The 24,497-nt window shown below is 31.2% G+C and overlaps 1 protein-coding gene across 1 annotated transcript in view; it reads left to right on the plus strand.

Annotated features, from left to right (window-relative positions):
• Nucleotides 1-13,683, plus strand: part of LOC119611052 — a 34,772-nt gene extending 21,089 nt beyond the window's left edge. The window contains exons 2-3 of the mRNA XM_037966507.1: nucleotides 13,418-13,493; nucleotides 13,559-13,683. Of these exons, the coding sequence (XP_037822435.1) occupies nucleotides 13,418-13,493; nucleotides 13,559-13,683 (201 nt within the window). The remainder of the gene's footprint in view (nucleotides 1-13,417; nucleotides 13,494-13,558) is intronic.
• The last annotated feature ends 10,814 nt before the right edge of the window (nucleotides 13,684-24,497 follow it).

Below are 24,497 nucleotides of genomic sequence, written 5' to 3' on the forward strand. Positions count from 1 at the left end.
TTTGTAAAAATACACATTATGCTACAAATGATATACCATATTAAAGTGCAATCATAATGCTTTAAAATGATGCATAAATGACTGTCATAGCGTGAAAACTGTCAATGTTATTTGCAGCCATATCGGAACCTCAAACTACCGCGTTTTTAAAGCTGTGAAAATAATTCTACCGATCTATCCAATTGGCCATTTTCCAAAAATATATTATGGAATAAATTATATACCAAAGCAAATGGCAACTATAATGCAATAAAAAGATATATAAACGACTGTTATAACATGAAAACTATAAAAGTTATTTGCAAACATATCGGAGCCTTAAATTACCGCATTTTTGAACCTGTACCAATAAATATACCGATCTATCCAATATTTGTAAAAATTCATTATGCCACAAATTATACACCAAAATAAAGTGCAACTGTAATGCTTTAAAATGATGCGTAAACTAATGCCCTAGCATGAAAACTGTCAATGTTATTTGCAACCATATCGGAACCTCAAATTACCGCGTTTTTAAACATAGAACAATAATTCTACAGATCCATCAAATTGACCATTTTTTAGACGAACACATTATGCCACAAATGATATACCAAATTAAAGTGCAATCATAATGCTCTAAACTGGTGCATAAATGACTGTCATAGCATGAAAACTGTCAAAATAATTCACAACCATATCGGAACCTCAAATTACCGCCTTTTTAAACCTGGGAAAATAATTCTATCGATCTATCCAATTGGCCATCTTCTAAAAATACATTATGCAATAATTATATACCAAAACAAATGGCAACTAAAATGCAATAAAAAGATGTATAAACGACTGTTATAACATGAAAACTATAAAAGTTATTTGCAACCATATCGGGGCCTTAAATTACCGCATTTTTAAACCTGTACCAATAAATATACCGATCTATCCAATTTTTGTAAAAATTCATTATGATGCATAAATGACTGTCATAGCATGAAAACTGTCAAAGTTATTCACAACCATATCGGAACCTCAAATTACCGCGTTTTTAAACCTGGGAAAATAATTCTACCGATTTATCCAATTGGCCGTTTTCTAAAAATACATTATGCAATAAATTATATACCAAAACAAATGGCAATTTTAATGCTTTAAAATGGTGCATAAACGACTGTCCTAGCACGAAAACTGCCAAAGTTAATTGCAGCCATATCGGAACCTCAGATTACCGCGTTTATTAAACATAGAACAATAATTCTACCGATCTATCAAATTCACCAATTAGTAAAAACACACATTATGCTACAAATTATATACCATATTAAAGTGCAATCATAATGCTTTAAAATGAAGCACAAATGACTGTCATAGCATGAAAACTGTCAATGTTATTTGCAACCATATCGGAACCTCAAATTACCGCCTTTTTAAAGCTGTGAAAATAATTCTACCGATCTATCCAATTGGCAATTTTCTAAAAATATATTATGCAATAAATTATATACCAAAACAAATGGCAAAGATATATAAACGACTGTTATAACATGAAAACTATAAAAGTTATTTGCAACCATATCGGAGCCTTAAATTACCGCATTTTTAAACCTGTACCAATAAATATACCGATCTATCCAACTTTTGTAAAAATTCATTATGCCACAAATTATACACCAAAATAAAGTGCAACTGTAATGCTTTAAAATGATGCATAAACTATTGCCCTAGCATGAAAACTGTCAAAGTTATTTGCAACCATATCGGAATCTCAAATTACCGCGTTTTTAAACATAGAACAATAATTCTACCGATCCATCAAATTGACCATTTTTTAGACGAACACATTATGCCACAAATGATATACCAAATTAAAGTGCAATCATAATGCTCTAAACTGATGCATAAATGACTGTCATAGCATGAAAACTGTCAAAGTTATTCACAACCATATCGGAACCTCAAATTACCGCCTTTTTAAACCTGGGAAAATAATTCTACCGATTAATCCAATTGGCCATTTTCTAAAAATACATTATGCAATAAATTATATACCAAAACAAATGGCAATTTTAATGCTTTAAAATGGTGCATAAACGACTGTCCTAGCACGAAAACTGCAAAAGTTAATTGCAACCATATCGGAACCTCAGATTACTGCGTTTATTAAACATAGAACAATAATTCTACCGATCTATCAAATTGACCAATTTGTAAAAATACACATTATGCTACAAATGATATACCATATTAAAGTGCAATCATAATGCTTTAAAATGATGCATAAATGACTGTCATAGCGTGAAAACTGTCAATGTTATTTGCAGCCATATCAAAACCTCAAACTACCGCGTTTTTAAAGCTGTGAAAATAATTCTACCGATCTATCCAATTGGCCATTTTCCAAAAATATATTATGGAATAAATTATATACCAAAGCAAATGGCAACTTTAATGCAATAAAAAGATATATAAACGACTGTTATAACATGAAAACTATAAAAGTTATTTGCAACCATATCGGAGCCTTAAATTACCGCATTTTTGAACCTGTACCAATAAATATACCGATCTATCCAATTTTTGTAAAAATTCATTTTGCCACAAATTATACACCAAAATAAAGTGCAACTGTAATGCTTTAAAATGATGCGTAAACTAATGCCCTAGCATGAAAATTGTCAAAGTTATTTGCAACCATATCGGAACCTCAAATTACCGCGTTTTTAAACATAGAACAATAATTCTACCGATCCATCAAATTGACCATTTTTTAGACGAACACATTATGCCACAAATGATATACCAAATTAAAGTGCAATCATAATGCTCTAAACTGATGCATAAATGACTTTCATAGCATGAAAACTGTCAAAGAATTTCACAACCATATCGGAACCTCAAATTACCGCCTTTTTAAACCTGGGAAAATAATTCTATCGATCTATCCAATTGGCCATCTTCTAAAAATACATTATGCAATAAATTATATACCAAAACAAATGGCAACTAAAATGCAATAAAAAGATGTATAAACGACTGTTATAACATGAAAACTATAAAAGTTATTTGCAACCATATCGGGGCCTTAAATTACCGCATTTTTAAACCTGTACCAATAAATATACCGATCTATCCAATTTTTGTAAAAATTCATTATGCCACAAATTATACACAAAAACAAAGTGCAACTGTAATGCTTTAAAATGATGCATAAATGAATGTCATAGCATGAAAACTGTCAAAGTTATTCACAACCATATCGGAACCTCAAATTACCGCGTTTTTAAACCTCTACCGATTTATCCAATTGGCCGTTTTCTAAAAATACATTATGCAATAAATTATATACCAAAACAAATGGCAATTTTAATGCTTTAAAATGGTGGATAAACGACTGTCCTAGCACGAAAACTGCCAAAGTTAATTGCAGCCATATCGGAACCTCAGATTACCGCGTTTATTAAACATAGAACAATAATTCTACCGATCTATCAAATTCACCAATTAGTAAAAACACACATTATGCTACAAATTATATACCATATTAAAGTGCAATCATAATGCTTTAAAATGAAGCATAAATGACTGTCATAGCATGAAAACTGTCAATGTTATTTGCAACCATATCGGAACCTCAAATTACCGCCTTTTTAAAGCTGTGAAAATAATTCTACCGATCTATCCAATTGGCAATTTTCTAAAAATATATTATGCAATAAATTATATACCAAAACAAATGGCAACTATAATGAAATAAAAAAATATATAAACGACTGTTATAACATGAAAACTATAAAAGTTATTTGCAATCATATCGGAGCCTTGAATTACCGCATTTTTAAACCTGTACCAATAAATATACCGATCTATCCAACTTTTGTAAAAATTCATTATGCCACAAATTATACACAAAAACAAAGTGCAACTGTAATGCTTTAAAATGATGCATAAACTATTGCCCTAGCATGAAAACTGTCAAAGTTATTTGCAACCATATCGGAACCTCAAATTACCGCGTTTTTAAACATAGAACAATAATTCTACCGATCCTTCAAATTGACCATTTTTTAGACGAACACATTGTGCCACAAGTGATATACCATATTAAAGTGCAATCATAATGCTTTAAAATGATGCATAAATGACTGTCATAGCATGAAAATTGTCAAAGTTATTTGCAACCATATCGGAACCTCAGATTACTGCTTTTATTAAACATAGAACAATAATTCTACCGATCTATCAAATTGACCAATTTGTAAAAACACACATTATGCTACAAATTATATACCATATTAAAGTGCAATCATAATGCTTTAAAATGATGCATAAATGACTGTCATAGCATGAAAACTGTCAATGTTATTTGCAACCATATTGGAACCTCAAATTACCGCCTTTTTAAAGCTGTGAAAATAATTCTACCGATCTATCCAATTGGCAGTTTTCTAAAAATATATTATGCAATAAATTATATACCAAAACAAATGGCAACTATAATGCAATAAAAAGATATATAAACGACTGTTATAACATGAAAACTATAAAAGTTATTTGCAACCATATCGGAGCCTTGAATTACCGCATTTTTAAACCTGTACCAATAAATATACCGATCTATCCAACTTTTGTAAAAATTCATTATGTCACAAATTATACACCAAAATAAAGTGCAACTGTAATGCTTTAAAATGATGCATAAACTATTGCCCTAGCATGAAAACTGTCAAAGTTATTTGCAACCATATCGGAACCTCAAATTACCGCGTTTTTAAACATAGAACAATAGTTCTACCGATCCTTCAGATTGACCATTTTTTAGACGAACACATTGTGCCACAAATGATATACCAAATTAAAGTGTGTAACGAACCATTTCCCGACGAGCCTTATCATTCAAAGGAGAGTGCTACTAATCAGTCCGGCCGTGCTCAGGGATAATGGGGGAGATCTTTTCCTCGGATAAGATAAGGCGGTTCGTTATCTCAAAAATAAAAAAAAATATAGTAGCAAACAAACCCTAGAAACGACTATAACAATTTCGAGAGAGAGAAAAATCCTAAATAGTGATGAATGTTCGGAATAAGTATTAGCTGAAATTCTACTCACTCCTCTCTTAACCCACCCTTAACCTATGCTATTCAAAATAAATTCCATGAATAGCCCAATTTACTTTTCTAACTAAACAGGTCTACATTTTTCGCGAATTAATTAAATAAATTAGAAATCCATATTAAAGAAATATTTAATTCAAAGTAAGAAAGGTATATGTCATTATATATTAAAATTTTCAATAACAAAATTCATAATCTAATAACAATAACAATAATGCCAGAAATTGAATTTAAAGAAAGTGAAAAATAAATCTAATATCAACCAAAATTTGAAACATTTATTTAAAAGTTAAAATTATGTAAATTAAAAAAAATCTAAGAATTAAAAAAAATTACAATATTCTGATAAAAATTTAATCAATTAAAGTAACTCATTAGAAGGGAAAATGGTGTATTTAGTGTTCAATTTAATGTTGAATTATCATGTCAATAGCATAATATTTATAATTGATCAAGTATATGTATTTAATTTATTTATTTTCTTTTTTTTTTTTTTTTTTTTTTAAGTCAAATTTAAAATCATCATATATATATTTTAATAATATCTTTTATTAAACTCACCACTCATAGGTTCCCACGATGACTGCAGGCCTGTAGTCTTGATCTTATGGGGTTTTCTTATTGTAAAATTTCAGTTATTATATATATGGGCGCAGATATTTGACTTCGATTTACTATATATGTACTTGTTTTCAATTATGGGGTTAAAATCATGGTAGTGTAAAACATGTAGATGTACTTGTGATGTAAATATGTCAGTGTGAATGTGTTATTAATGTTAGTGTCCCTTTTACAAATTCATTTTTTTTTAATCTTTAAATTACGTTAAATATTAAATTATGTGTAAAAAAAAATTAAAATTTGTTTATATTAAATTATGTTTTATATTAAATTTGCTTCAAAATTTGGCTTAACTTTGATTTTCTTCATTTGTCAATGTCTTGATGCGTCCAAAAGAATGTTATTATTGATTTTAGACCATCGTTGCACTTCTTAGATAAAATTTTAGCAGATATAATTCACAAAACAGTTGCCAGGTTGCAGTTAAAATTATTGTCACAAAATTTACAAAGCAGGAAAATAATTATGAGCACATCTATCACATACGTCTGAAACTAGATTAGATGTTGTGGTTTGCTTGTCTAGCTGCTGACCCTGGTCCAAAAGTTAAGTGATAAATTATTCTTATCAATTCGTCACAATAGCCCAAGGAAAAATTTGAAAGGATCTCCTGTCTTGGCTCCTTCGTAAAAATTTTAAAATTTTCTTTTTTTTGTTCTCCTTTTCTCAATTTATAATTTCAAAAAAATTTTATTTTCAAATAATTTTATTTTTTTTTTTTTTTTTTTACGTTTTTCTCAAACAAACAAATTTTCAAAAGTCCCTTTATTTTTCATTTTATCTGACAACCAAAACAAAACCATACTCTGATCAAAATATAAAATTAAAATTATTTTCCAACAAAGTAAAATGAACAAGAGTATACTTCTCAAATTAAAGTCGCACGGCCTCACAAAACAGAAACAGTATAAGAACACCAAAAGTACGACAGACTGGTTCTGTAAAAGGGCGAAATAAATTCTTAAATTCGAAATTTCCATCCAAAAATTATAAATATTATCCGTTAAATGTCCTTGTGTTATGTCCATATGTCCTTTGCGTGATATACGCCCTTACTTCCACCGTCCAAATCCTGTAACTCATAATTTACATGTCCTACTTTTCGAATAATTTTGGCTCGAATACCAACCGGAGCTAATTTTGAATTAAAATTTTCGATCTTGGAACTTTGCGTAAAATTTCTCCGAATTACTTCCTGTCCAATTTCATAGTCTTTCGTCCTTGTTCGTAAATTGTATGTTCGTGCATTCTTCTCGTAAGCTTTTCGCATGTAGTCACGTATTGAGTCCCGAATCAATGAAAAATTGTCTTGTCGTTCTAAATATATATCTGAGTCCGCTAGAATGTCTAATTTCGCCAAAAGTTTGTAGTCCTCACCATGTGTAACCATAGTTTGTCCGAATATTACCTGATATGGTGTCTTTCCCAAGGATTGGTGTATGCTATTTCGAAGAGCGCAGTTAATGCTGCTAATATACTGATCCCATTCTGGCTGATCCTTTCGAATATAAGACCTCAAAGCCTCATTAATGGAACGGTTGACGCGTTCGCTCGCGTTAGCCTGAGGACTGTACACAGCTGTTAACATATGGTTCACTCCGTTTTTCTTCAAAAAGTTTTCAAAATCTTTACATTTAAACTGGGGTCCGTTATCTGACACCAATACCTCAGGAACCCACAGTGGGGCAGAATGGAAATTTTTTGGAAATAAATCTGGCATTTCTAAACGGCTGATCCGATCGGGATAAAATTTGGCGTGAGCGTAGCCAAGGAGTATTCGAGTTTAAGTTTTGAAGATGAACCCTGCAGATGCCCCAGGGACGGCGCTGTGGCGGCTCAAAGTAGGGTACCTACGACATGTAAAATTTTTAAACTCGTGCCATTTTTTTGTTTTTCACCCAAATACAAAGATTTTTATATTTTGTGAGAGCGCTCGACGAGATCTTGAAAAAACATGCTTGGACATACTACTTATCTCTTATAATATCCGAGTTATAGGCATTTAAAAATATAGTGATACAAAATTTACCATACCTTGGTCCGCCTTTTTTTGAATACCGGGCGTAATTTTGGACCAAATGGACTCAATTTTTCTTGTTAGTTAGACAACAAAATTTCCAATAATATACAAAAAATTTCAGATCAATATTGTTTACAGATCCAAAAATATACGTTTTTTAATTTAAAAATTCAAAAAATTTTAGATTTTTGGTGTTTTTTTTGCCAAAAATGTGTCTTAACTCTTTTATTAATAAAATAAAATTTTCTTTAAGAACATATAACAATTTTATAGTTTTCTAAAAGGTATCTTTACGCAGAACGCTTTGGCGTAAAAAACTTGTCCTATTTTTTGAAAATGTTGCCACTGCGTCTTTCCGAATATGACCTATTTTTCATCAAAACTTCAACTTTGGGCGACATGTTCTAAAATCCCAAAGCTGGGATCAGAAAACTGAAAGCAGTTTTGGAAACCTCAATATGTTTTCTATTTACTCCAAAAGTATTTTCCCAGCCCTGAAAGAAATGTGGACCCTATGGGCAAAAAAGTAAAAAATCCCATTTTTGGGATTTTCATTCCTATTTTTGGGAATTGCGGGATGCCCTTTGACCTTTTAAATTTTTTTTGCATATTCTTATTTGAAATGACAAATTTAACAAGCGTTGAAAATTTCATTGAGTTTTGTTCATAAATAAAGATTTTGTCATATATTACATATTTGTTTAATTTCTAAAACTATGATTTATATCAAAATTTAAATAGGATCGCTGATAGCTACAACAATTTAGTCCATATTTATCCCTTAATATCATTTTTTAGTTAGATATGGAAATTCTCGACCCTTTACAAAAAATTTCAAGCCAATATCTCAATTACATTCAAAAATATGTTCATTTAAACCTGTGTCCTTTAATTTCATCTTTTTCATATTTTAGTATTAAGTATGACAGAACATATTTAAATCTTATATTTACCTATTTTCTATTTGTTTGCTTATCCTTATAATTGAAAGGTCCTATTATGCTTAAATTTTCAAAAATTTATAACTATTTTTTACCTAAATTTTTTCGACAGATCATTTCGATCTGTTTCGTTTATGATCATGTAGGTAAAAATATACAGGTAATGATAATTTCGATTCATTCACTAATAAGAAATATCAAGGACTGAATTACAGGTTATAGTAATATAGTCCTAAATGTTAATAGGTCGACAATTCGTAATTTTTTACTTTGGAATACCTGTATCGGAAACGACAAGAATTGGTATATAAGTAAACTTCTCAGATTTTAAGTACCATATTTAATAAATCTACAATGAAGATTACATTAAAGTACGAAGAGTTGTGTTCCGTTTTATGGAGTATATCTTCAAAAGGGCCAGAAAGAATTGAAGACATTTCAAATTATATAAAAACTACATATAGTAGAAAAGTAGACAAAACAGGCATATCAAAAATTGAAAACTTTTTAAAACTTTTTGATGTAAAAAGTAAGTCTGTGGATGGAAATCAAAAGAAATTTCGATTAAAATTTTGTAGTTGGATGGAAACTACTACGGAAATCTCAACTTACAACACATCAACAGGAGCGCCTTGAAAGTCATACGAAGACTTATGTTCCAGGTCAAAAAAAAGAGGGTCACACAAAAACTTTTTTCAATCTCAAATGAGGAAATTGCTGATACATTTAACGAAATGCTGAAAAAGGAAAACCAACCTATGGATGTCGTACATATTGCAACTATTCTTCCTAATGCATCACCAAGACGACTTAAGCGAATTGTGGAAAGTATACCAACTCCAACATCATAATCAAATTTTACTGAAGAGGAAGCAATAGCGCTTATGTTGGAACTGGGTCTCAGTCGAAATAAGTACCAAATATTAAGGAAAGCTCTGCATGAAAAAGGACACAATATATTACCATCATACAAGGCGATCCAGGAAAAAAAAAACTATCCTACTAAATCAACAAAAAATAATGAAGAATTGAAAGAACTGAGAGCTGCGGAAAAAAGCAGAATCCAAGAAGAATTTAAAGTTCAGATGGGATTAAACATCGACAAACCACTTTCAAGTTGCGGTAGTACAAATGACGGTAATACGGCGAGAAGGTTTTTTCGTGATTTTGAAATTACTTCAAAAATAACTGGAATCGACAAGGAGTTGCTTCGAAGAGTTAACACTATTTTAATGGCACTGAATAGTAAACATAAAATTAATGGAAATCGATTTGGGGAATACACATCTGAAATTTCTAAATTACTTGTATCTCTGTATCCATGGAGGGAACTAACACCAACAGTACACAAAGTATTGTGTCATGGTCAAATAATAATTGAATCGAATATTCTTCCACTTGGAGAGTTAACAGAAGAAGCCCAGGAAGCGAGGAATCGAGATTTTAAGCATGTTCAACTATTCAGCTCAAGAAAATGCTCCAGGCAATCACAGAATGAATATATTTTTAATAGTTTACTTTTATCTTCTGATCCTGTTCTTTCAACTATGCGAAAAAGATGGATTTGTTATGAAACTCTATCATCTCAAAACAAGGAAGATTTAAAGGACTTATATTACCTTTTGGATATGTATACCGATATGACAGATTATTTTATAGAAAATAAGTAGTGTTAGGAATTAACTATATAAGTAGGTTGTAAGAATTAATTGTATTATGTTTAAGATAAACAGTTCAAATAAAAAAAGCTATTATACTAACTGATGAATTGTATTAAATTGTGTTTTATATTTCGGTGGGCGGGAAAGGTAATTTGTGTGGGGTGATTTAGGTGTTGTTGTGCGTGGCTCATAATAAAATTATAATTTTTTTATTGTATATACAATATTATAATAAAATATTTAACTAAATAATTTTTAAAAATTGTCCAAATATTTTATTCAACACAAAATGTATGTTCTGTCATAAAAATATGAAAAAGATGAAATTAAAGGACACAGGTTTAAATGAACATATTTTTGAATGTAATTGAGATATTGGCTTGAAATTTTTTGTAAAGGGTCGAGAATTTCCATATCTAACTAAAAAATGATATTAAGGGATAAATATGGACTAAATTGTTGTAGCTATCTGCGATCCTATTAAAATTTTGATATAAATCATAGTTTTAGAAATTAAACAAATATGTAATATATGACAAAATCTTTATTTATGAACAAAACTCAATGAAATTTTCAACGCTTGTTAAATTTGTCATTTCAAATAAGAATATGTAAAAAAAAAATTGAAAAGGTCAAAGGGCATCCCGCAATTCCCAAAAATAGGAATGAAAATCCCAAAAATGGGATTTTTTACTTTTTTGCCCATAGGGTCCACATTTCTTTCAGGGCTGGGAAAATACTTTTGGAGTAAATAGAAAACATATTGAGGTTTCCAAAACTGCTTTCAGTTTTCTGATCCCAGCTTTGGGATTTTAGAACATGTCGCCCAAAGTTGAAGTTTTGATGAAAAATAGGTCATATTCGGAAAGACGCAGTGGCAACATTTTCAAAAAATAGGACAAGTTTTTTACGCCAAAGCGTTCTGCGTAAAGATACCTTTTAGAAAACTATAAAATTGTTATATGTTCTTAAAGAAAATTTTATTTTATTAATAAAAGAGTTAAGACACATTTTTGGCAAAAAAACGCCAAAAATCTAAAATTTTTTGAATTTTTAAATTAAAAAACGTATATTTTTGGATCTGTAAATGATATTGATCTGATCAAAATTACGCCCGGTATTCAAAAAAAGGCGGACCAAGGTATGGTAAATTTTGTATCACTAAATTTTTAAATGCCTATAACTCGGATATTATAAGAGATAAGTAGTATGTCCAAGCATGTTTTTTCAAGATCTCGTCGAGCGCTTTCACAAAATATAAAAATCTTTGTATTTGGGTGAAAAACAAAAAAATGGCACGAGTTTAAAAATTTTACATGTCGTAGGTACCCCACTTTGAGCCGCCACAGCGCCGTCCCTGGGGCATCTGCAGGGTTCATCTTCAAAATTTAAACTCGAATACTCCTTGGCTACGCTCATGCCAAATTTTATCCCGATCGGATCAGCCGTTTAGAAATGCCAGATTTATTTCCAAAAAATTTCCATTCTGCCCCACTGTGGAACCCCATAACAGTCAAATATGTCGTTTTGTAAATAATTTGTTATGTCCTTAGAAGTAAATTTTCGTAATGGTTTCAGAAACGTGAATTTGGAAAAATGTTCAAGTACTATTAATATTCCTATATTTCCCGTCCTTGTCCTTGGTAATGGTCCTATGAGGTCAACATACAATCTTTGAAATGGTCGGTCCGTCTTAACAATTTATCCTAGTGGAGGTCTCAAAATAGTAGTCGGTATTTTAGACGTCTTACATAAGTCGCAATTTTGAATGTAGTCCTTAACGTCAGTTACAAGTCGTGGCCAAAAGAAGTAACGTCTTATGCGTTCTAATGTTTTTGTAATTCCGCCGTGTGAAGATTTTGGTAAGTCATGTGCCGAAAAAATTATATTTTGTCTAAGTCCAGTAGGTACATATAACTTCCACAAATTTGATTCGTCAGTTAAACCATTCGAAAACTCTGTCCTTTTGTAAACATATTTGCCAATAATTTTGAAGTCCGGTAAATTTGAATTTTGAATACACTCACGCAATTTAGAATATTCGTCAGAGTCAAGGTCAATTGTCGGAACGTTTTCAATTTCAATTGAATTTATGAATTCCTCGCCTTCATGAACCCTAGACAACGCGTCTGGAACCACATTGTCCTTTCCCTTTCGGTGTTCAATAGAGAAATGAAAACCCTGCAGCTTAAGTGACCACCTAGCCAATCGCCCCGATAAATCACGCTGATTCATAAGCCACTTCAAGCTCGCATGATCTGTGACGACTTTGAATTCCTGGCCCTCAATATACGGTCTAAATTTCTTCACTGTCATCAATACCGCTAAACACTCAAGTTCAGTGATACTATAATTTCGCTGCGCTTTGTTTAATTTGTGTGACATATAGGCAATAGGTTGTTCTGTACCATCCTCGTCTTCCTGCGCCAATACTGCTCCAACCCCACAAGTGCTCGCATCGCATTGGAGTATAAAAGGTTTGTTATAGTTTGGGTGGATCAGTAATGGGGCAGATGTCAGTTTAGTTTTCAGTTCGTCAAAAGCTTCTTGAGCCATGTCAGTCCAAACAAAAATTTTCTTTTTCGTCAACAATTCCGTCAGTAGAAATGTCACAGTCGAATAGTCCTTAATAAATCGTCGGTACCAACCAGTCATCCCTAAAAATCGTCGTAAATGTCGTATTGATTTTGGTACCGGAAAGTCGCGTATGGCCCTAACTTTGTCCTCGTCCACTTGTAGTGTCCCGTTTCCAACAACGTATCCTAGGTACTTCACCTTATTTAACGCAAAACAACTTTTTTTTAATGTTTATAGTTAAACCTGCTTTTCTAAGATGGCTTGCCACCTCTACTAAATGTGTCATATGTTCGTCAAAGTTCTGTGAAACAATTAAAAGGTCATCTAGGTAGACGAATACGTGCGTCTTTAAATTGTACGGAATAACTACGTCCATAAGTCTGCACAACGTTTGCGGTGCATTACACAGTCCAAACGGCATTCTTGTAAACTGGTACAATGGCCGATTAGGGACTGTAAAAGCTGTCTTTGGTTTAGAACTTTCCTCCAATTTAATTTGCCAAAAAGCATCTTTCAAATCTATTTTTGAAATGCAATAAACTGGAGGAAGCCTTGCAATATGTCCGTCAATGTTTGGTATCGGGTAAGCGTCCTTTTCTGTCACGGAGTTCAATTTCCTACTGTCGACACACATTCTTACTTTACCAGGCTTAACTACAACTACTGTTGGTGAAGACCAAGGAGAACTGGGTGCTTCTTCTATGACTCCGAGGGATAGCATTCTGTCCAATTCACCACACAACAACTTCTCTACAGCTGGAGAAATTGGGTAATAACGCTGTTTTATGGGCTTAGCGTCCCCTGTATTAATAGAATGCTCAATCAAAGTAGTACATCCTAATCCCTCTACTTCGGAGTTTGGAAACATAGAAATAACTTTTTCTAGTCTTTGTCTTTCTTCGTAAGTCAGTTGTAATTTGTCTGGGTCAGTTTCAGTACAGTCAATTTCACTAATAATTGGTGTTGAAATTTTCAATCCGAAAGCTGTCCAAAAGTCGTATCCACAAATGATGTCCTGTTGTATAGTCGGTACAATAATAAACTGAAATAATTTTGTTTGTCCTTGAAATGTAATATTTAAAGTCACTGTACCTATAACGTTTTGTCTTTGTCCGTCCGCTGTTCGTACATTGCCTATAAGTCTGCGAAAACTACTATTGTTTTCAACTTGTGATGATAGAGTGCCCCCAATGACACTGGTATTTGCCCCGCTATCTAACAAAGCGAAATAATAATTATCACCAACTTTCAATTTTGCATATGGCCTATTATCCAAATCTTTCTCCACCAGTGAAGAAATTATAGAATTCTTAAACTTTTTAATTTGTCCATAATACTCTCTAATTCGTTTTACAGATCTTATTTTCCTATTCGAACAAGTATTCTGGCCAAAAATTCTGTCGCGGGCTAGATTGTATTCCCTCAATCTAACGTGATAAGGTCTTAATAATGGATGCACTTGTTCCGTATTAGTGTCCATGTCCTTGTCAAAAGTAGTCTTATTTTGTCTTAAGTCCGATTCTATTGTCTTGGATGCCCGCTCTATTTTCGACGGACATCCTTGAGTTCGTTTCCCGTCTTTCTGGTACAATTAGGGCAAGTGGGTTTAAAAACGTCCTTAATCCCACATCCATAACAAAAAATACGTCTGGTCTCCATGCAGTCAAAGAAAGTGTGTCCGATTTTATCACAGTTCCAACACTTAATATTGTGTTGAACTGCACAAATTTCATCTTCATTGTAAGTCTTATCTACAAAATCCTTGTCCTCATTATGTCTCTGTTCTGTCAATTCCGCAACTCATCCTTTGGTCAATTTTCTAGACTCCACGTGTATTTCCTTGACAAATCTTTCATGCTTCTTAACTTCACGTCTAAGTTGAGAAACATTAGAAATTTCCAAATGAATCAACTCGTGGCGAATTTCACTTCTCAAATTTCTGAGTAAAATTTCACATAAATCGCGATCAGATATGTTCGATTTTAATTTGTCAGTAAAAGCCGATATTGTGTCCAAGTATTCGTCGAAAGTCTCATTCGGTTTTTGTTTTCGTCTTCTAATGTCCTCTAAAATATCGAAATCGTTATAGTCTACTTTGTATTTGTCACGTAAAGAGTTCGTTAGTGCAATCCATTCAACATTATCATGGTCACGGTGATACCGCCAGAACCATTCTAAGGCTTTTCCTCAAATAAACAATGAGCATGATCGCACAACAATTCAAAGTCGCCATTCAAATTTTTAACTGTCAAAATATTTACGCGATAAATAAATTCATCGACTGGCATCTGATTATCATGACCACTAAACTTAATTCGCCAGTTTCGAATGATATTCAAAATCTTATCAGCAGAGAAATTATTTTGTGGGACATTGTTCTTTGGTGGAGGAGAAGAATTTGAAAAGTTATTTGGAGAAACGTCAGGTGTATTATTACTATTAGAGATATTCATATTTTGGAACATATTCCGAAATTCATTGCAAATAAAACTTTGCATTTCCACCCGAAAAGATTGTAAAGAATCCGAAACAATTCGTCTAAAACGTGAATCATCTGCATTAGCAGGTTGAAAATGTGAAGTTGGAAGAGGATTATCAGATCTAGGCTGATTTGTATCGCGAGTTGTCCTTTTAGGTCGTGCACCTTGTGCAACTGGAGTCATGGTCTCTGGTTCTAAATTGACTGTAAAACTACAGTTTGAAGGTTGGTCTACATTAGACAAATTTTCCTGGCTTCTAGTCAAAACCATATTTAAACTAACAATTCAACAAAATATTATAAGTTATAATTCGCTACTTCATGAGACATTTATATTAGTTAGAAAAGTAAATAATAAAAAAAATAGAACTCATTACATCCCAAAAAAAAAAATATATAAACAAAAGAATTTATGCAAACCTTGAAGTAAGTACTATAAAAAACAAATATTTAAGATAGAAATCCTAACATCAAAGTTCACAAACAAAAATAAAAAAAAAAAAAAATTCTGTAATACAAATTTGAGTAAATATCCGAAATAATATCAGTTATCAAAATCTCAAATATTCTACCACAAAATATAATTTCGAAAGAATAACCCAAAGTCAAATATGTCAAAATTTCCGTGAGTGAAATCTCAAAATGTTCCAAGAATCAATCTCAAACAGAAACGGTAACATCAGGATAGGCTGCAATCTATTTAATCATTAGGTGTAAAATCTTAGATAAAATCCAAAATTTTAAATCCGAACATGATAAAAATAGATTTAGAAAATAAATAAAAATTAAAGAAATTAGTCGAAACCACGGAATAAATAAAATCTGTATGAAGCCACAGCAGAGATAAAAATCCATTAATATGTTGTTGTCAGAAAATAATAAACTAATCGATACTGCTGGGCCCCACGTTGGGCGCCATTTATTTTATGTAACGAACCATTTCCCGACGAGCCTTATCATTCAAAGAAGAGTGCTACTAATCAGTCCGGCCGTGCTCAGGGATAATGGGGGAGATCTTTTCCTCGGATAAGATAAGGCGGTTCGTTATCTCAAAAATAAAAAAAAATATAGTAGCAAACAAACCCTAGAAACGACTATAACAATTTCGAGAGAGAGAAAAATCCTAAATAGTGATGAATGTAAATGAGTCCTGGTTCGGAATAAGTATTAGCTGAAATTCTACTCACTCCTCTCTTAACCCACCCTTAACCTATGCTATTCAAAATAAATTCCATGAATAGCCCAATTTACTTTTCTAACTAAACAGGTCTACATTTTTCGCGAATTAATTAAATAAATTAGAAATCCATATTAAAGAAATATTTAATTCAAAGTAAGAAAGGTATATGTCATTATATATTAAAATTTTCAATAACAAAATTCATAATCTAATAACAATAATGCCAGAAATTGAATTTAAAGAAAGTGAAAAATAAATCTAATGTCAACCAAAATTTGAAACATTTATTTAAAAGTTAAAATTATGTAAATTAAAAAAAAATCTAAGAATTAAAAAAAAATTACAATATTCTGATAAAAATTTAATCAATTAAAGTAACTCATTAGAAGGGAAAATGGTGTATTTAGTGTTCAATTTAATGTTGAATTATCATGTCAATAGCATAATATTTATAATTGATCAAGTATATGTATTTAATTTATTTATTTTCTTTTTTTTTTTACGTCTTTCTCAAACAAACAAATTTTCAAAAACAAAAATTCCTTTATTTTTCATTTTATCTGACAACCAAAACAAAACCATACTCTGATCAAAATATAAAATTAAAATTATTTTCCAACAAAGTAAAATGAACAAGACTATACTTCTCAAATTAAAGTCGCACGGCCTCACAAGTGCAATCATAATGCTCTAAACTGATGCATAAATGACTGTCATAGCATGAAAACTGTCAAAGTTATTCACAACCATATCGGAACCTCAAATTACCGCCTTTTTAAACCTGGGAAAATAATTCTACCGATCTATCCAATTGGCCATCTTCTTAAAATATATTATGCAATAAATTATATACCAAAACAGATGGCAATTTTAGTGCTTTAAAATGGTGCATAAACGACTGTCCTAGCACGAAAACTGCCAAAGTTAATTGCAACCATATCGGAACCTCAGATTACCGCGTTTATTAAACATAGAACAATAATTCTACCGATCTATCAAATTGACCAATTTGTAAAAATACACATTATGCTACAAATGATATACCATATTAAAGTGCAATCATAATGCTTTAAAATGATGCATAAATATCATTCATAGCGTGAAAACTGTCAATATTATTTGTAGCCATATCGGAACCTCAAACTACCGCGTTTTTAAATCTGTGAAAATAATTCTACCGATCTATCCAATTGGCCATTTTCCAAAAATATATTATGGAATAAATTATATACCAAAGCAAATGGCAACTATAATGCAATAAAAAGATATATAAACGACTGTTATAACATGAAAACTATAAAAGTTATTTGCAACCATATCGGAGCCTTAAATAACCGCATTTTTGAACCTGTACCAATAAATATACCGATCTAACCAATTTTTGTAAAAATTCATTATGCCACAAATTATACACCAAAATAAAGTGCAACTGTAATGCTTTAAAATGATGGGTAAACTAATGCCCTAGCATGAAAACTGTCAAAGTTATTTGCAACCATATCGGAACCTCAAATTACCGCGTTTTTAAACATAGAACAATAATTCTACCGATCCATCAAATTGACCATTTTTTAGACGAACACATTATGCCACAAATGATATACCAAATTAAAGTGCAATCATAATGCTCTAAACTGATGCATAAATGACTGTCATAGCATGAAAACTGTCAAAGTAATTCACAACCATATCGGAACCTCAAATTACCGCCTTTTTAAACCTGGGAAAATAATTCTACCGATTTATTCAATTGGCCGTTTTCTAAAAATGCATTATGCAATAAATTATATACCAAAACAAATGGCAATTTTAATGCTTTAAAATGGTGCATAAACGACTGTCCTAGCACGAAAACTGCCAAAGTTAATTGCAGCCATATCGGAACCTCAGATTACCGCGTTTATTAAACATAGAACAATAATTCTACCGATCTATCAAATTCACCAATTAGTAAAAGCACACATTATGCTACAAATTATATACCATATTAAAGTGCAATCATAATGCGTTAAAATGAAGCATAAATGACTGTCATAGCATGAAAACTGTCAATGTTATTTGCAACCATATCGGAACCTCAAATTACCGCCTTTTTAAAGCTGTGAAAATAATTCTACCGATCTATCCAATTGGCAATTTTCTAAAAATATATTATGCAATAAATTATGTACCAAAACAAATGGCAACTATAATGCAATAAAAAGATATATAAACGACTGTTATAACATGAAAACTATAAAAGTTATTTGCAACCATATTGGGGCCTTAAATTACCGCATTTTTAAACCTGTACCAATAAATATACCGATCTATCCAATTTTTGTAAAAATTCATTATGCCACAAATTATACACAAAAGCAAAGTGCAACTGTAACGCTTTAAAATGATGCATAAATGACTGTCATCGCATGAAAACTGTCAAAGTTATTCACAACCATATCGGAACCTCAAATTACCGCGTTTTTAAACCTGGGAAAATAATTCTACCGATTTATCCAATTGGCCGTTTTCTAAAAATACATTATGCAATAAATTATATACCAAAACAAATGGCAATTTTAATGCTTTAAAATGGTGCATAAACACTGTCCTAGCACGAAAACTGCCAAAAGTTAATTGCAGCCATATCGGAACCTCAGATTACCGCGTTTATTAAACATAGAACAATAATTCTACCGATCTATCAAATTGACCAATTTGTAAAAACACACATTCTGCTACAATTATACACCATATTAAAGTGCAATCATAATGCTTTAAAATGATGCATAAATGACTGTCATAGCATGCAAACTGTCAATGTTATTTGCAACCATATCGGAACCTCAAATTACCGCCTTTTTAAAGCTGTGAAAATAATTCTACCGATCTATCCAATTGGCAATTTTCTAAAAATATATTATGCAATAATTTATATACCAAAACAAATTGCAACTATAATGCAATAAAAAGATATATAAACGACTGTTATAACATGAAAACTATAAAAGTTATTTGCAACCATATCGGAGCCTTGAATTACCGCATTTTTAAGCCTGTACCAATAAATATACCGATCTATCCAACTTTTGTAAAAATTCATTATGCCACAAATTATACACCAAAATAAAGTGCAACTGTAATGCTTTAAAATGATGCATAAACTATTGCCCTAGCATGAAAACTGTCAAAGTTATTTGCAACCATATCGGAACCTCAAATTACCGCGTTTTTAAACATAGAACAATAATTCTACCGATCCATCAAATTGACCATTTTTTAGACGAACACATTATTCCACAAATGATATACCAAATTAAAGTGCAATCATAATGCTCTAAACTGATGCATAAATGACTGTCATAGCATGAAAACTGTCAAAGTTATTCACAACCATATCGGAACTTCAAATTACCGCCTTTTTAAACCTGGGAAAATAATTCTACCGATCTATCCAATTGGCCATTTTCATAAAATACATTATGCAATAAATTATATACCAAAACAAATGGCAATTTTAATGCTTTAAAATGGTGCATAAACGACTGTCCTTGCACGAAAACTGCCAAAGTTAATTGCAAACATATCGGAACCTCAGATTACTGCGTTTATTAAACATAGAACAATAATTCTACCGATCTATCAAATTGACCAATTTGTAAAAATACACATTATGCTACAAATGATATACCATATTAAAGTGCAATCATAATGCTTTAAAATGATGCATAAATGACTGTCATAGCGTGAAAACTGTCAATGTTATTTGCAGCCATATCGGAACCTCAAATTACCGCGTTTTTAAAGCTGTGAAAATAATTCTACCGATCTATCCAATTGGCCATTTTCCAAAAATATATTATGGAATAAATTATATACCAAAGCAAATGGCAACTATAATGCAATAAAAAGATATATAAACGACTGTTATAACATGAAAACTATAAAAGTTATTTGCAACCATATCGGAGCCTTGAATTACCGCATTTTTAAACCTGTACCAATAAATATGCCGATCTATCCAATTTTTGTAAAAATTCATTATGCCACAAATTATACACAAAAACAAAGTGCAACTGTAATGCTTTAAAATGATGCATAAATGACTGTCATAGCATGAAAACTGTCAAAGTTATTCACAACCATATCGGAACCTCAAATTACCGCGTTTTTAAACCTGGGAAAATAATTCTACCGATTTATCCAATTGGCCGTTTTCTAAAAATACATTATGCAATAAATTATATACCAAAACAAATGGCAATTTTAATGCTTTAAAATGGTGCATAAACGACTGTCCTAGCACGAAAACTGCCAAAGTTAATTGCAGCCATATCGGAACCTCAGATTACCGCATTTATTAAACATAGAACAATAATTCTACCGATCTATCAAATTCACCAATTAGTAAAAACACACATTATGCTACAAATTATATACCATATTAAAGTGCAATCATAATGCTTTAAAATGAAGCATAAATGACTGTCAAAGCATGAAAACTGTCAATGTTATTTGCAACCTTATCGGAACCTCAAATTACCGCCTTTTTAAAGCTGTGAAAATAATTCTACCGATCTATCCAATTGGCAATTTTCTAAAAATATATTATGCAATAAATTATATACCAAAACAAATGGCAACTATAATGCAATAAAAAGATATATAAACGACTGTTATAACATGAAAACTATAAAAGTTATTTGCAACCATATCGGAGCCTATAATTCTACCGATTTATCAAATTGACCAATTTGTAAAAACACACATTATGCTACAATTATATACCATATTAAAGTGCAATCATAATGCTTTAAAATGATGCATAAATGACTTTCATAGCATGAAAACTGTCAATGTTATTTGCAACCATATCGGAACCTCAAATTACCGCCTTTTTAAAGCTGTGAAAATAATTCTACCGATCTATCCAATTAGCAATTTTCTAAAAATATATTATGCAATAAATTATGTACCAAAACAAATGGCAACTATAATGCAATAAAAAGATATATAAACGACTGTTATAACATGAAAACTATAAAAGTTATTTGCAACCATATTGGGGCCTTAAATTACCGCATTTTTAAACCTGTACCAATAAATATACCGATCTATCCAATTTTTGTAAAAATTCATTATGCCACAAATTATACACAAAAACAAAGTGCAACTGTAATGCTTTAAAATGATGCATAAATGACTGTCATAGCATGAAAACTGTCAAAGTTATTCACAACCATATCGGAACCTCAAATTACCGCGTTTTTAAACCTGGGAAAATAATTCTACCGATTTATCCAATTGGCCGTTTTCTAAAAATACATTATGCAATAAATTATATACCAAAACAAATGGCAATTTTAATGCTTTAAAATGGTGCATAAACGACTGTCCTAGCACGAAAACTGCCAAAGTTAATTGCAGCCATATCGGAACCTCAGATTACCGCATTTATTAAACATAGAACAATAATTCTACCGATCTATCAAATTCACCAATTAGTAAAAACACACATTATGCTACAAATTATATACCATATTAAAGTGCAATCATAATGCTTTAAAATGAAGCATAAATGACTGTCAAAGCATGAAAACTGTCAATGTTATTTGCAACCTTATCGGAACCTCAAATTACCGCCTTTTTAAAGCTGTGAAAATAATTCTACCGATCTATCCAATTGGCAATTTTCTAAAAATATATTATGCAATAAATTATATACCAAAACAAATGGCAACTATAATGCAATAAAAAGATATATAAACGACTGTTATAACATGAAAACTATAAAAGATATTTGCATCCATATCGGAGCCTTGAATTACCGCATTTTTAAACCTGTACCAATAAATATGCCGATCTATCCAATTTTTGTAAAAATTCATTATGCCACAAATTATACACAAAAACAAAGTGCAACTGTAATGCTTTAAAATGATGCATAAACTATTGCCCTAGCATGAAAACTGTCAAAGTTATTCACAACCATATTGGAACCTCAAATTACTTCGTTTTTAAACCTGGGAAAATAATTCTACCGATTTATCCAATTGGCCGTTTTCTAAAAATACATTATGCAATAAATTATATACCAAAACAAATGGCAATTTTAATGCTTTAAAATGGTGCATAAACGACTGTCCTAGCACGAAAACTGCCAAAGTTAATTGCAGCCATATCGGAACCTCAGATTACCGCGTCTATTAAACATAGAACAATAATTCTACCGATCTATCAAATTCACCAATTAGTAAGAACACACATTATGCTACAAATTATATACCATATTAAAGTGCAATCATAATGCTTTAAAATGAAGCATAAATCATGTCATAGCATGAAAACTGTCAATGTTATTTGCAACCATATCGGAACCTCAAATTACCGCCTTTTTAAAGCTGTGAAAATAATTCTACCGATCTATCCAATTGGCCATTTTCTAAAAATATATTATGCAATAAATTATATACCAAAACAAATGGCAACTATAATGCAATAAAAAGATATATAAACGACTGTTATAACATGAAAACTATAAAAGTTATTTGCAACCATATCGGAGCCTTGAATTACCGCATTTTTAAACCTGTACCAATAAATATACCGATCTATCCAACTTTTGTAAAAATTCATTATGCCACAAATTATCGCGTTTTTAAACATAGAACAATAATTCTACCGATCCATCAAATTGACCATTTTTTAGACGAACACATTATGATACAAATGATATACCAAATTAAAGTGCAATCATAATGCTCTAAACTGATGCATAAATGACTGTCATAGCATGTAAACTGTCAAAGTTATTCACAACCATATCGGAACCTCAAATTACCGCTTTTTTAAACCTGGGAAAATAATTCTACCGATCTATCCAATAGGCCATTTTCTTAAAATACATTATGCAATAAATTATATACCAAAACAAATGGCAATTTTAATGCTTTAAAATGGTGCATAAACGACTGTCCTAGCACGAAAACTGCCAAAGTTAATTGCAACCATATCGGAACCTCAGATTACTGCTTTTATTAAACATAGAACAATAATTCTACCGATCTATCAAATTGACCAATTTGTAAAAACACACATTATGCTACAATTATATACCATATTAAAGTGCAATCATAATGCTTTAAAATGATGCATAAATGACTGTCATAGCATGAAAACTGTCAATGTTATTTGCAACCATATCGGAACCTCAAATTACCGCCTTTTTAAAGCTGTGAAAATAATTCTACCGATCTATCCAATTGGCAATTTTCTAAAAATATATTATGCAATAAATTATATACCAAAACAAATGGCAACTATAATGCAATAAAAAGATATATAAACGACTGTTATAACATGAAAACTATAAAAGTTATTTGCAACCATATCGGAGCCTTAAATTACCGCATTTTTGAACCTGTACCAATAAATATACCGATCTATCCAGTTTTTGAAAAAATTCATTATGCCACAAATTATACACCAAAATAAAGTGCAACTGTAATGCTTTAAAATGATGCGTAAACTAATGCCCTAGCATGAAAACTGTCAAAGTTATTTGCAACCATATCGGAACCTCAAATTACCGCGTTTTTAAACATAGAACAATAATTCTACCGATCCATCAAATTGACCATTTTTTAGACGAACACATTATGCCACAAATGATATACCAAATTAAAGTGCAATCATAATGCTCTAAACTGATGCATAAATGACTGTCATAGCATGAAAGCTGTCAAAGTAATTCACAACCATATCGGAACCTCAAATTACCGCCTTTTTAAACCTGGGAAAATAATTCTATCGATCTATCCAATTGGCCATCTTCTAAAAATGCATTATGCAATAAATTATATACCAAAACAAATGGCAACTAAAATGCAATAAAAAGATGTATAAACGACTGTTATAACATGAAAACTATAAAAGATATTTGAAACCAT

Source organism: Lucilia sericata, unplaced genomic scaffold (genome assembly GCF_015586225.1).
Source record: "Lucilia sericata isolate MDLA Ls3-8-SP2 unplaced genomic scaffold, ASM1558622v1 Contig001348F_arrow, whole genome shotgun sequence".
NCBI lineage: Eukaryota > Metazoa > Arthropoda > Insecta > Diptera > Calliphoridae > Lucilia > Lucilia sericata.